Raw genomic sequence first — 15793 nt, forward strand, 5'->3', positions numbered from 1 at the left:
TTCTTCAGCCTTTTGACCTTTTGGCTGTATGATTTCCCTGCTGTACGAGATGACTCCTAATTTTTTGGTAGCAATTGGAGTGTATTGTATTGACTTTCATAAGGTGAAAGCAAAATGGAATTTTTATGATATGCCAGTTAGTGTTATAGGAATAGGGCTGGAGAGATCTTTGTGAGCCCCTTTGGGCCCCCTTAATGGTGTGTCTGTCAATTGGACACTAACAACCCTGCAGGCTGGGCTGTGGCCCTGCCAGAGTTTAAGTCTCAGCCCCTTTGCTGCTGAGCTGTGTGCCCTCCGGCAAGTTACTTAATGCTCCATGTCTCCATTTTCCCTTCGGTAAAATGAGGATAATAATAGTGCTTTCTCATAGGTAGGATTAAATGAGACAATAATTGGAAAGGGCTGAGGACCGCGTCTGACACCCGTAAGCTCCCTGTCAGCGTTAGCTCTTATATTTACACACACGACTGGCCCCAAATTGCCACCCTGTTGGATGGATTCTCTTCTCCTTCCTCTAGTCAGTAAACAAGTGGATTTACCAGTAAAATATCTTTATTTACTTCCCTAGGTACTCACTGTCTATTTCCCTTGCTCACATTTGTTTCCTCTTGTCCTGACCTGGCTCCAAAGAGTTTCCTCAATATCGCAACGCAAATCACTCTTCAAAGCAAGACTTTTAAACAGCTTGAAGTAAAAGTAATGAATTTACATGATGGAATTATTTCTAGAGTAAAGAACTTAAACATCTTTTAAGTCTAAGTTGATTCTCCTCCTCTTCACAGGAAACCTCTGTTAAAGGGTCTAGTGCAAAGATTCAGAAAACGTAGACATAAACGGCATAAACCTAAGTATTGTTGTCTGTCAACTTAATACATCCTGGAGATCTTTCCAGTTACCCCATACAGATCCACCTCATTCTTTATAAATGCTGCAAAATATCCCATTGTATGAATTTATATAGTTTATTTAACTAACCCCCTGCAGGCGGACGTCTAAGATGCCTCCTCCCCACCGCTTTTTTAATGTTTTGTAAACAATACTGCTGCGAACACCTCTGTACAAATGTCTCACTGTACTGTTTTGAATGGATGTATAGAGGAAATTCCTGGCAGTGCAGTTTTAATGGCAGCCCTTCCATGCCTACATGGTTCATTTCAACATTTTCCATGGCTTAGGGTGTGATGATGGGGCAGAAGATCAAAGTAGCTCTGCCTTTGAAGGTGCTTATGCTTCATAGTGATTTATTTCTGACAGTGTTTGTCTAGTATATACGTGATGAGTGCTTTTCAAAGTGCCTTATGTGTAACAACTCACTTAATTATCCAATAATCCTATGAGCTGAGTACAGTTTGTGACCATTTTACAGAAGAAGAGTATGAGGCCCAGAGATGCCCACTGTCTTTTTTTTTTAACTCCACGTGGTGAGCCCAACATAAAGCTGGCATTCAAACCCAGGCTTACCTGGCTCTAGGGTCTCCGCTCTACAGCTCCTCAATCTTGGGAGGCAAAATGATTTAAACAGCTTCTAGAGCAATGACGAGTGCTCAGAGAAGAGAACTACAAGAGTGCTCCACTGACTGTAACATTAGGGTCAGTCCCCTTGAAGAAATGGACTTTCATCTGCAGCTTGTCAGAGGATCTCAGGGGTTCAGGTGTGTCAGCACCGACCCTAAAGCCTGAATCCCGAGAAAGCAAATGCAGCGTGAACTAAGAGAAGGTCGGAACGTTGGTGCTAGAGACGGAGGAGCAGGGAATCATTTCTTGCTTCCTGCACAACCAATGCTATCCAACAGGACTTTCTTCAGTGATGAAAATGTTCAATATTCCGAGCTGTCCAACACAACAGTCACGGACCATATGTGATTTTTGTGACTGAGAAGCTGCATTTCAAAAATTAATTTCGTTTGAACTAATTTAGCCTTAAAGAGTCCCATGTGTCTGATGACTGCCATATTTTCTAGGGCAGTTCTAGAATGAAAGCTTCTGCAAGGATGGTTGAGGACCCACTCAAGAAGATCTTGCTCTTCTCAGTCATCCGACTTCAGAGAGCTAAGCTCATCTTTAAGAGCTAATCTCCTTTTGGAAAACATAGTTTTGAATCCTCCCAAAGAGGATGTCACTACAGAGGAGAGGTGATCTTCTTTATGTACATTCTGTGACATATATAGGGCAGACGAGTAGAGTGAACCAATAAAACCTCAAGGCCTGATAACCTTCTGAATATTCTTTCAGGTCCGGTATTTGTTTGGGGTTTAGAATTTCAGGGTTGTAAAAGTTTAAACTGAAAGGCAGTAGAGCTCATCTCTTCAGAAAACAAAACCGAGGTCCAGAAAGAGAATGTCTAAGACACTAAAGGGAACTGGGGAATTGGGGACCAAATCTGGCCAAATGCCTTTCTCTAAGGTCATGTCCCAGGCAGGACTGAAATGCTCATCTTGCCCGAGTCTGTGGCTTGGAAATGGATACTCTTCCTGTAGACTCTCTTACTAGTTTGTGCATTCATTCATTTCACCATTAATGATAAAATGTTTAGCAAAACCAGACATGGTTGTTGTCCTTAGAGGTCTAACAGTAGTCTGTAGCTACTAGTAGACTGTAGCCTGCCAGGCACCTCTGTCCATGGGCTTTTTCAGGCAAGAATACTGGAGTGGGTTGCCATTCCCTTCTCCGGGGGATCTTCCCAACCCAGGGATCGAACCTAGATCTCCCACAGGCAGATTCTTTACCATCTGAGCCACCATTTTTAAGGGAGTGTCACATTATTATATCAACAGTATGAAATGTTTATGTGGACTTGCTGATGTATTAGTTATTGGAAGAAGAGGTAAAAGATTCAGGTGATGATATTCTGCCTAGGATGACTCCTGCTTTTGTCTTAGAAAACTGGAAAGATGCTGGTACACTGGAAAAAGCCAGGAGTGGTGTGTGTGTTGGTGGTGGGGGAGAGGGTTGTCAGGAGCTCCATGATGGAATTTTCCACCCCCAACAGCTGTAATGCTGGCATATTATGTGTATCCTCCAACAGAGTGGATGCCCTTCATGACTGTTTAGGGAACCTAAGTATTGCCCCTCACAAAGGCATACGAGTTATGAGTAGAGTTCATAATTGGTCTCAGCTCTGCAGTTTGAGCCAGCTCCTCATTCTGTCACTGGTTGCAGTCAACATCAAGGCAAGACACAGAAGACAAGACTAAGCGTGTCCTCCTTGGCCCAGCTTCCTAACTGTGACACTGAGCTCATTTATTGGATAGCATTCTTGAAATAAATCAGAAGCACCATCTCCTTTTTGCCTTGATTTTTTTTTTTTCCCCTCCTGTTGACATTTTTGCTCAATAAGACAGGTTGCTGCCTCACCCAGCCCTTGGGACTTCTCTGGGAGAGAGTTTGTAAGGGCAGAACTATTCACTGGGGGTGGTTCCAAACATGCCTGTTTTACAAATGCCTCTGGGTAGAAGAGGCTGATTATACACTTTGAGCTTGCAAAGGTTTTCCCTCAGCATGGAAGCGTGGTCTCAATGTGACATTTCCAATTGGAGTTATGGGTTGCATATCTCTTCGTGTTAATTAGGAAGGGAGTGTGTGTGTCAGCCTTCAATAATGGTACTGTTCTGCTTCTTAGAAGGTCTGCAAAAGAGGCAGCTGCCAAGGGTCTACTTTGGGGGGACATAGTAATAAAGGTGGGGTGAAGAGAGTTCTTGTTTGTCATTGAGGAAGACGAGACCGTCTGGAGTCCTGTTCTTTGGCAGGCCTCAGCAGCCGTCTGTTGTGATAAGCTCTGTTGGCAAACCCCACTGTGGAGTGTTCTCTGTTGATAATGAAAGAACCAAAGGAAATCTGTGCGACAATTGTATATTCCTCTGCCTTTGAAGACAAGGAGGCCAAGCCCAGGGACGTTTTGGTTACTTTTCTGCTCAGAGATCCCCAACCATTCCTGGAGTCGAGAGCATAGAGAGTGGAGACAGATCCATGTTTAAATGCCAGCTGTCATTAAGCATTGTGTGAATGTCAGTTTCTTCATCTGAAAATGGGAATATTAATTTTTTTCCTGTAGAATTGTTAATGATTAGAATAAAAGAATGTGTAGGTAGCAACATATGGAAGATGCACAATAAAGGGAACTTTTTGTTAACGTTCTTTAAATATGTGCTTTGATAACAATACTAAATTTTATACCATAGAGCTGCTCAGAGTATCAGAACAACTGATGTTGGGGTTTATTACATGCTCATATTGTGCCAAGCACAGGACTGAGTGCTTTATGTATGTGATCTAATTTAATCTGCACAAAAACTCTGTTTCATGGGTACTAGTCTTTCTACATGAGAACCGAGGCTGGAAAGAAAGAAGTCCCTTACCTTGCTCAGGGTCACAACACTAAACTATTAACTTACTTTGCCCTTTCTGGTCTTAAATTCAAAGCCAAATGGCACTAGTAAGAACAAACCTCTACTTACAGGACCATGGGCTTATTATCCTTCTGTGCATGCAAATCAAAGATTTGTAGAGTAGAGCAGGTCAGTAAAGAAAGAATAAATAGAAAGTGATGGGAGTTTTATGAATGATACCATCATGTGTTGAGTAAGCAAGTAGCAAAGTGAAGTGATGTGGATCTGAGATAATTCAGATAGAATTGATGGACTGAAAAGAAACTGCCATGAGTCATGCTCTTAAAAACCGGATCCGCAGTATAGGTATTGAGGAGCATCCGGGCTAGGATTTGTGTGTACTGTCTCCACTTGATTCAGTTACTCATTCTGCAAAGAACCACTGAGTGACAGCATGTGCTCGGCGCCATGTTTGTTTTGGAAATGCCGTAGTGCACAGAACACATGTGGATCCTGCCTTCATGGAGCTTAGTTTAGAGGTAAAGACAGGTATCGTTTCATTAAATAGTCTGATAAACTGAGCAAAGGGCCTTGGGAAGGAAGAGATACACGCTTCCCTAAAAACATGTATAGGAGACTTTGATCTAGTTGGTGGGGTCAGAGAATCAATAGGTGATATTGGGATGAGGAGCAGAGGGAAGAAAGTTAAACAGAGAGGAGAGTGAGTGCAAGAGCTGTGAGATGAATGGGGCACAGATTGCATATGAGACCTGAAAGAAAACCGGTGAGATCTGAGCAGAGACAGCAAGGGGTCCAACTGTGAAGCTTGCCTGCAGAGCCTGCAAGGGTCAAATATGCATGACCTTGAGGCCAAGACAAAATCAGGTATGCTGGGTCTGTGTCCTTAAGTACTGTATACATATTTGTGTTTTACAAAGAACAAGAGTAAGGTTTTTGGACCCCACACATCTTACCCTGGGCTTCCCATGTGGCTCAGTGGTAATGAATCTTCCTATCAATGCAGGAGACTCGAGTTGGATCCCTGGGTTGGAAAGATCCTCTTGAAGAGGAAATGGTAACCCACTCCAGTATTCTTGCCTGAAAACGTCCATGGACAGAGGAGCCTGATGGGCTATAGTCCATGGTGTCGCAAAGAGGCGGACACAACTGAGCACACACTCGCTTTTGCTCCTTGGGTATAGTATTGCCCCTTTGATAATATATGCTCCAGATTTCCAGCCATTCGTGGCCACTGCATCCTGTTCTGCTATTTATTTTCAAAGCTTATTCTGCTTAGAAAAAGAGAAGCAAGCCATCTGTCCCTTCATCTCCCCCACCCCTGCCACCTCCCAGTTCTAAAGAAACATAGGACTATAGGACAAAGGACCTAAATGTGAATGCTTTTCTCTGATGTCTTCACCTTTGCTACACAGAAGGTGGTCCATGGACCAGTATCATCAGCATCACCTGAGTCCTTGTTAGAAATTCAAAATTTCAAGCCCCACCTTGACCTTTTAAAAGAGAATCTTCATTTGATGTAACTATTATTTGTACAAAGTTTTAAAAACTAATGTATACCATGCAGAGCATTCGTGAAGATCATGTTCTAGTTCCATCTCTGCCTTTCCAGCATAGTGCCTAGCATAACAAGAGGTTCTCTGTAAGGAAATGAATGAATGAATATTAAATTTATACAAAGTGAAAGGCGTTAAAGATTTGATTCATTCTGGCTTAAAACTCAGGGTTGCAGTCCTCCTTCAATATTTTATCAAGCTCTAAAAATTGATTTGCAGTCCCCATTAATTTTTAACTGTGTGTCAGAAGATATTTTCTTTGGCTTGGTCATGGCCAAAGAGTGTGCCTGTTAATTATGGCCATTGGTGGCTTCCTCTTGCGTCTTCCCTGCCCTCCTCTCCCTCCCCAGCCGTCATCCCTGCTGAGTTGTATTGTGGAGCCAGTTCTGAAAATAGTAGCTGGGACACACACGATTGTCACTTGGGAGGGAGCCCAGTCACCTCAGGAAGTGTGTGTTGGCTAACATGGGGACTGTGGGATGGTCAGGCTTGTGTCTCTTAGAAACTGTGCAGCCTGCCAAGTGATAACCTAAATTAATTTTTTATTCATTTATAATTCTTCCGATGATTTTTACTTAGTACCATTAAGCGATCCAGATAGTCTTCACAGGAAGTCTCTTGTGCATATTCTGTGTAAAGTTTGTGTTGCTGGCTAGGCTTGGCTTGATGCTGACCAGAGTGGCCGTGATTGATGAGGTGGAGAGTTTCCTGGAAGGGCAGTGTTTTGAATTGAAATGCCTGGAGGTCAGCATGAGTGGAGTGAGTAAATACACGGCAGGTGAGGCGGTGGTGGGGGGAATGGTGGTAAACGGTGGAGTGCATGAGTCCTCTTGCCCTTGGTTGTGTGGAAAGATAACATGGCCAATCCCAGATTCAGCAAAAATCAATTCATTCACAGACCCATCGGAATTCCTGAGGATTTTTTGAAGTTTAAAGTTTTCTTCCATCCCTCTTATGTCCATGCCTCTTTATCTGCTCAGACCTTAGGGCACTCTTCTGGGTTGAGGTCAAGGTGTTTGTCTGGCAAAGGCTGGGACACACCAAAGATAGGAGCAAAACCTCTGTCCAGAAATCCTACATTGTGTGAGTGTTCAGTTCAGTCGCTCAGTCATGTCTGATTCTTTGCAACCCCATGGACTGCAGCATGCCAGGTTTCCCTGCCTATCACCAAATCCCAGAGCTTGGTCAAACTCATGTCCATTGAATCAGTGATGCCATCCAACCATATCATCCTCTCTTGTCCCTTTCTCCTCCTGCCTTTAATCTTTCCCAGCATCAGGGTCTTTTTCCATTGAGTCAGTTCTTCGCATCAGGTAGCCAAAGTATTGGAGTTTTTCAGCTTCAGCATCAGTCCTTCCAATGAATTTTCAGGACTGATTTCCTTTAGGATTGACTGGTTTGATCTCCTTGCAGTCCAAGGGACTTTGAAAAATCTTCTCCAACACCACAGTGTAGTGTGGTCCTGGTGAATTTGGTCACACACTTGTCACCAGCATTGCCCATAAGAGACAAATCTCAGGAAAACAGACTTTACAGTTTGTCCAGCAGCATGTCTCAGTATATCCAGACTTGAATCAGAGATATTTAGTTTTTAAATATGGGTCACTAAATTCTTTATTTTGAAAAATGTATCTGCAATAGAAAGTTGACCCCTCTGCCCTTAGGAAACACCACTTGATAGAAGTTTTTCTGTAAAGGTTGTAGGTAATATGCTGGAGAAGTTTGAATAATTACACTCTCGCGTATTTATAACACCTTATAGTGTTATAGTGCGAGAAAGTTACATCATTTGATTGTCGTGGTAATCCTGTGATGTTATGAGAGCTCATGCTGTCGTTATCATATCACAGAGAAAGTATGAGAGGATAGTAAGTAATTTGCTCAAGGTTATTTGGTCATTGAGAGGTTTTCCTGCTTGTTCCTTTCTGTCAGTAAAGTTGTGGTACTCTGTTACCATGTGGCAAGCACTTCAGACATATTGTCTCATTAATCCTTCTACTAAGGTGTAAAGAGCTTCCTTTTAAAGATTAGAAACATATACTGTTAACATTAAGTATTATAGCATGTATCAAGCCTTGTAATGAAGTCTTTCACAAGTGCTAAAAGCATTAAATGGACTGTCTCATTGTATCCTCATAATAGGATGAGTCCGCTCTTCACATCAGGTGGCCAAAGTGTTGGAGCTTCAGCTTCAGCATCAGTCCTTCCAATGAATATTCAGTGTTGATTTCCTTTAGGATTGACTAGTTTGTTCTCCTTGCAGACCAAGGAACTCATGAGTTTTCTCCAGTACCACAATTCGAAAGCATCATTTCTTTAGCACTCAGCCTTCTTTAGCGTCCAACTCTCACATTCATACATGACTACTGGAAAACAGAGCTTTGGCTATATGGACCTTTGTCAGCAAAGTAATGTCTGCTTCTTAATATGTTGTCTAGGTTTGTCATAGCTTTCTTTCCAAGGAGCAAGCATCTTTTAATTTATGGCTACAGTCACCATCCATAATGACTTTGGAGACCAATAAAATAAAATCTGTCACTACTTCCACTTTTACCCCTTCTATTTGCCATGAAGTGATGGGACCAGATGCTGTGATCTTAGTTTTTTTAATGTTGAGTTTTAAGCCAGCTTTTTCAACCTCATCAAGAGGCTCTTTAGTTCCTCTTCACTTCCTACCATTATAGTGGTATCATCTGCATATCTGAGGTTGTTGGTATTCCTCCCTGCAATCTTGATTCTAACTTGCGATCCATCCAGCCTGGTATTTTTGCACAATGTACTCTGCATATAAGGTAAACAGGGTGACAGCATGCAGCCTTGTCATATTCCTTTCCCGATTTTGGACGAGCCACTCAGTGTGAGGTTCTCACTGTGGCTTTCTGACTCGCATGCCGGTTTCGCAGGAGACAGGTCAGGTGGCCTGGCACTCTCCTCTCTTTAAGAACTCTCCACAGTCTGTTGTGATCCACACGGTCAATGGCTTTAGCATAGTCGGTGAAGCAGAAGTAGATGTTGTTCTGGCACTTTCTTGCTTTTTCTGTGATCCAGTGATTGTTGAGCATATGTTAATCTATACTTTAGATTAACCCAAATGAAATTGCTGATATTTGACAATTTGTCTTCTACATCAACAGTTGCATATGGTTCAGTCTAATAATATGTACTTTATCTGTCTCTAATCAATCTTAAACTAATTTCCAGAAGCAGGAAACAACTATGAATAAGTGGGTTGTTTGGGGAGAATTTGTAATTGCATTGAGAAATCTGCTAATCATTTACTAACGTAAGAAAGACCCTGACCTCCCTTGAAAACTGAGGAAAATGCACATAAATTTGTCAAATTTAGGTAGAACTTTTCTTTTCCAGACATTTATTTCTGTCATAAACAAGGATGTCTAAGTTTTAATTGATTTTTAAATGACAAAGCTTCATGAGTGTTATAAACTTATAATTATAAAATTATGAATCAAGAGTCCTATTTTTAAAATTACATCCTTCAGTGGAAGATTCTTGTTTGTAGACATTGGTCTTACTTTAATCTCTAACTGAAAAATGTCCACTATGTTTTGGTATAGTAATGATCATAAAGAATTCAGTAGAGGTTTGTCTTTATTTCTTGTTCACCATGAAAATTGCTTTTTAAATAGTCAACTGTTTTATTTACCTAAACCCCACTAAGAATCTTCAGTTAGTGAAAATAGTCAACACTGTAGCCGAGTTTCAACTTCATCAAAGGCCTGGGACATCGTTCGGTGTAACCTGTTTAGAAATGCAGGCTGAGTGTTGGCTTATACGTGTGTTCATTTTTCCCTGCACTTGTGTTAGTCCCTAGAAACACACATGGATTCCTTTTCTTCACACTGGTTCCACTTAGTCTCTGTACCTTTGAGTTAGAAAGCTGAATGAAGGTTTTGAAGAGGTTGAGATATCACCTTGTGTGCAAGTGATTGAATTGAGTGCAAGCCACCAGAATGTGCTCATCGGCTTCTATGTGGTTTCCTTCAAGTTCAAACATGGTGCCCTGTAGTCTGCTGGTTCAAGATTCCCTGCTGACTCATGCTGTTTATACCTTTCTCAAAGAAAGTGGATGCATATGTTCATAAATTCAATGATTCAAAAAATAGTTTAAGGAAATAATGTTCATAAAGAAAATTTAATTATAAAGATAAAGCTTAATGTATATAAATCTGTAAAATCTGTGTGTCTCATACAGAGAAGCATAGTCCTGTCTTCCTCTGCTTCTGTGCTTTTATCATTAAAATGTGTATTTTATATGATTTAATTATGTGGTGAGGTTTGACAATGGGATGTGATTCTTGGGAAGAAACAGTATGTATAGAATTTGTTATTATTTACAAATTCTACTTTACCAAGCACAAAACTAGAGACATTACATAGGATTTTTTTGTAGGGCTTAATAAGATCTGTCTATCTGACCTTACTCTAAAAGATGTGAGATGGTGAGTGGATTGATGGCTTTCTGATGTTGATGCTTTTGATCATATGGTCACTGTGTATTATTGATTTTAAGCTGTCGTTTCAAACTTTGCCCATTCATGAATTACCTTCAAGATTTTGTCTATATCTCGTTATAATGTCCATTATTTGCTTGACACTTTCTTTAAAATAACTTGATTTTTAACTTATGTTCAAAAGGAACCTCATTGCTACCAATGTTATTATGTACTCAATTAATTTCTTATTAAATATATCTGCCTTTTTAAACTTGAAATTTCATCTTCACATTTTAAAAAGTCAATTTTGTAAAGTATTGCTTTGTCACTTTTTAAAGTAAATATTTTATTTTACTAGATTTCTGTACTGCACACTAAAAATATACACATTTTAAATTTAAAAAATTAAGACATAAAAGCCTATCCTGGTCCTGCCCAGAGTCACTTTGCACATGAGAGTCAGAGCTGAGCCAAACTCTAGAGGCAAGTGTCTAAAAATGAAAATGAGCCCTGACTAAACAAGTGACCCGTGAAGGGTGCCACTCTGCCACTGCTGACCCAGAGTTTCCTGTTAAAGCTGGGCAAGGGTTTGTTCCAGCCACACATGACTGTGCCAGTCAGACCTGCCATTCAGTTAAAGAGGCGCCACGTGGTGTTCACTCTCTTTTAAAAAAAAAAAAATATTGCTTGGGTTCCCTCTTGAGGAGTTTCCTTATTAAGGGAGGGTGACCTCCGCTGCGTCAGCTTGTAAGGGTGCTAGCGGTAATGAATTTGTTATTTTGTGTGCCACTCACTCCAAATTGGATTCTGCATTATGCTGGTGCGTATATGTGAAACGGTGACCAATTGAAATTCAAATGTAATGAGGATGAAGCTTTTCCATTCTGCACAGCCCCTTTTGTTCTCATCCCTAGTAGGTTCTTTCCCCACCACCATGCAGCTTTCCTCCTGGCTTCTGAAATCACCATGTCTAACTGGGTAGGACCAACATGTTTTCTTACCCATTCCAGAAATGAAATACAGTTTGTTCTGGTTTTCTAATTTAAAAAAAGAAAAAAAAAATTTTTTTTAATGGGCTAAGAGATTTGGATTTGCAGACTTGAGAAAAACAAAGTATTCTTTCTAAAACATGCAAATGTGTCTCTCCATCACCTAGGAAACTATTATGGGACACCCAAACCTCCTAGCCAGCCAGTCAGTGGGAAAGTGATCACGACGGATGCCTTGCAAAACCTTCACTCTGGCTCCAAGCAGTCGACCCCAAAGCGAACCAAGTCCTACAATGATATGCAAAATGCTGGCATAGTCCACGCGGAGAATGAGGAAGAGGATGATGTTCCTGAAATGAACAGTAGCTTTACAGGTAAAGACCAGACGATGCTCCCCCTCAGTGGACTTGGGGAAGGAGGGTGGGGGGAGGATTTACAAGGAGTTGTGAGGAGGTTTCTGTTCTCAGGAAGAATTTGGAAGGATCACCAAAATTCAAACTCTGACCACACAGTGCTTATGGAAGAGATGATCTTTTTGTTTTTTTTCTGTGCCCAGAAATTTTTTTTTCTTTTTTAAATTTTATTTATTTTTTAAGTTGAAGGATCATTGCTTTACAGAATTTTGTTTTTTCTGTCAAACATCAACATGAATCAGCCATAGGTATACGTATGTCCCCTTCCTCTTGAACCTCCCTCCCATCTCCCTTATTTTTAAAATTTTTATTTTTAATTGAAGGGTAGTTGCTTTACAATATGGTTTGGGTTACTGCCATACATTAATGTGAATCAGCTGTAGGCATACATATGTCCCCTCCTGTTTGAACCTACCTCCCACTGCCTCCCCCACTCATCCCTCTAGGTTGTCAGAGCACTGGTTTGAGCTCCCTGAGTCATACAGCAAATGCCCACGGGCTGTCTGTTTCACATATGTCCGTGTGTATGTCTCCATGCTACGCTCTCCATTCGTCCCACCCTCCCTTCCCCCACTGTGTCCGCAAGTCTGCTCTCTATGTCTGAGTCTCCACTGCTGCCCTGCAAATAGGCTCATCAGCACCATCCTTCTAGAGTCCATATATATGCGTTAATATACAACATTTGTGTTTCTCTCTCTGACTGACTTCACTCTGTATAATAGCTGGTCTTTTCCCTGGTCTGGTTTTCATGCTTCTTGTCAAGAGTCCGTCACCCAGCTATCTTACAGGGACAGGAGGGAAGTGTTTGTAGAAGGAAATAAAAAATAATTGGCATCCTTTCTCTCTTTTCAAAATGATACCTGTAAGAATCACTATTTTGTTCATTTATTACTTGGCCTTGACACTGCTCCATAATTATGGCTGACTGTTTATAAAGGGAAATAGGAGAATTTGTTTAATATCACTTGATGCTATATGGAATGCATCCTTTTATGTCATACCTTTGTAAATAGAGATACAGTGGAAATAAATCATGTTTTCAGTTAATTAATGCAAAGTTTAGTATATTCCCTAAGAAATAAAAGATGGAAAAATAATAAATATTCTAAGATCATATTTTGTATATGTATTTTATATTGCATAGCATATATTACTCATTGCAGTATATATTACTCATTGAAGTATAATTTTTAATATATAGTCAGAACTATCTATGCTCAAGCTTAGTAGGCTATATTTTATGAAAGGATCTTCAAGGACAAACCCTCTGCATAAAGCTATACAGATAAGGACGTGCACGTTCCTGGGAGGCACTGTTCACTGAGGCCATGATATATGCTCTATAGGTTAGCACAGTGACCCAGAATGGTTCAATAATATTTTTGGCTTTGTGGGGGTTTAATATATAGAATGACTCAAAATTTAACAACTGCGTAAGACATGAGTTACTCCAGTCTACAAGGTGGTGACTTTGAAGACCATCTTGTTTCTTCTGTTTTTCCTGTACTTATTTTCTTTGATATTTTAGAATATTTTCCCCCTTGTGCTGTCAAGTCTAACAGAGTGTTTCAGAAAAACAGTTTCTATTAGCTGAGTGCTTTCTACTGCCTGTATGGACCTCTCTGAAGCTTTCTCATTCATTGAACTCAGAAGCCTAAAATTTTTCAAGTTAACAATTAAAAAAAAATGTTTTTGGTGACTTATCATCATAACAGTAGCCCAGCCATTCTGCGAGAAGCACTAGAGAAAAGAGGAGACCCAGTTTGCTACCCTAGCTTCGTTCTTGGTAGCTGTCTTGTTATGAATTTAGTATCTAACTTCTCTAATTACTGATTAGGATTCAATCACATCAGGTTCCCTCTTCCAGCTCTAAGGATTCAAGTTCATGAAAATTTCCATTTTCTTCATTAGGCCAGTCACTGACCTATTGTTAACAGTATCTAGGAGAAATTTACTTGTTTTTACTTAGGCGTTTATTGAAACTGGCTAATTTCATCTACTTCCAAATATTTTATCCATATGTAGTAGCCGTCACCAAAATGAAAGCACATTACGAAAAAAAAAAAAAAAGATCTTGATCTTTCAGCAGTTAAGAATAGCAAATCATGATATAACCCCAAAATACAGATGTGTACCTTTGTGTGTCCTCCATTGACTAAGTAGATTTGTCGGTACAGAGCATGAACAAAGCAGGGAGAGCTGATTGTAGGTCTGGATGTTTCCTAATTTCTGACCACTATAAATCTCTGTTGTAGAAGCCAAGCCTCAGAAAATCTGACCTTGTAACACCCCTGTTGGAAATCCTGGTGTCAAAAAAAAAAAAATCTGGCCCCAGGTCGTCATTGCTAAAGGCAGTCTAAACTTTCGTTTATACACAAAGGAAGAAAACTGATTGTCACCTGATCCCATGTACAAGGAGAGAATTGATCTTGAGATAGACAAGCAATCGGGCATCTTCAGTATGCAAGGGCTATGTTGAATAAATGGCTTCTCACTTACCAGACTACAAGTATGACAACTGACAAGCTGCCATACTCTCACCCATGTGAATTCTTTGAAATAATTGACACTGCCCAGTCTGTGAGCTGTGTGCCATGCTAGCTGTGTCAAAGCATCTTGCATTCTGAACCACTTGTAAGTAGCAGTCCACCAGCCGCTTCGAGCATAGAGTGGCAGTGGCATAATGGAGTCTTGGCTCCTGGTTGGGCCAATGCTGATAAAGGGTACCGGATTCAAATGTGAAAATACAATACAGCTATTTAAAATGATATTTACCTAGGATGTTTTTAAATAATGGGCTATTGGTACGATTTCAGCTCATGTCTGCTTGGGTCTCTTGAAAGAGACACAGGATATCTAGATAACATGCCTAAATAATATTGGCGCTGTCTGCTGGCAGAAGAGCAGGGTACTTAATGCCTGGAGCATCCTGGGGAGGTTGTGTCTTCCTTTCTGCAAGCAAAGATGGAGGCAGGAGCTGAGTACTGAGCAGTCATCCCAGATTCTTACCATAGAACTTACTGTCAAACACAGGCAGAAGGAGAATCATCTACAAATAATGCCCAAATTATAGATTTAAAGGAGGCCCTGGAGAGAGAATACTGTATGTGCTTCATGAAGGTAGATATAAGCTTAAATTGTGGGGCAAAACACACAGTTATTTATATAAGTAAATGAAAACATTTTTAAAAAGATTTTGTTCATTATAGAAAAACTTGGAAAGTATATAACAAACCACCACAACTAAAAAGTAGTTGATGCATCCATCAACCATATCTAAGAGACACCAAAAATGTTATTTAATTGTCTTCCTAAGCTTGTTTCTTCAACAACTTCCCTATTGTTCAACATTAGGCTGCTGATGCTTCTTTCTCTTTAGTGATTAATGATAAAATACTGCTTTGGAACGTCAAGAGATAACGATATTACCAAAAGAGCTAATGTTTCCCCAGTGCTCTGGGGCAGGCATTTTGGTAAGCTCTCATGCATATTACTGGGGAATTCTAACCACTTGTCCAGTATTACTCAGCCAGTGAGGGTTGAAGCTGTCATTTCAACCCCAAAACCCTGACTCCAGAATCTATATGGCTTTGTGTTTCAAGTTAAGTTTGTTAGCCCTTTGCAGCATCAAAGGTTTTGACTGGTTATGTACACAGTGAGTGTACACATAAATCTAAATGCATGTGTAATTTAAAACAAGCTCCAGAATGTGTGTTTGACATGAGCTTATGTTCTCAAAGTCACCTTCAAAATCTCTCTCTCTCTCTCTCTCTCTCTCTCTCTCTCTCTCTCTCGAGAGAGAGAGAGAGAGAGAGAGAGAGAGAGAGAGAGAGAGAGAGAGAGAGTGTATGTGTGTGTGTGTGTGTGTGTGTGTGTGTGTGATGTAAATACTGGGAAGCGTCTGCAAATGAAAATGTTTTTTGTGTTTGTTTATGGTTTATGGAGCTTTTTCACATGTAGCTTATAAACCTTTTGGAAATTTTGAGAAATAAGCAGTCTAACTATTATCTTCCCCATTTTTCAGACAGAAACCCTGAG

At 40.4% G+C, this 15793-nt stretch overlaps 1 protein-coding gene across 23 annotated transcripts in view; it reads left to right on the top strand.

Annotated features, from left to right (window-relative positions):
* Positions 1-15793, top strand: part of MAGI1 (membrane associated guanylate kinase, WW and PDZ domain containing 1) — a 651771-nt gene that overhangs the window by 525225 nt on the left and 110753 nt on the right. For all 23 annotated transcript variants that reach the window (XM_069561854.1, XM_069561855.1, XM_069561858.1 and 20 more), the window contains one exon: positions 11510-11716. In XM_069561854.1, coding sequence (XP_069417955.1) covers positions 11510-11716 — 207 coding nt within the window. The remainder of the gene's footprint in view (positions 1-11509; positions 11717-15793) is intronic.

Source organism: Ovis canadensis, chromosome 19 (genome assembly GCF_042477335.2).
Source record: "Ovis canadensis isolate MfBH-ARS-UI-01 breed Bighorn chromosome 19, ARS-UI_OviCan_v2, whole genome shotgun sequence".
NCBI classification, from domain to species: Eukaryota; Metazoa; Chordata; class Mammalia; order Artiodactyla; family Bovidae; genus Ovis; species Ovis canadensis.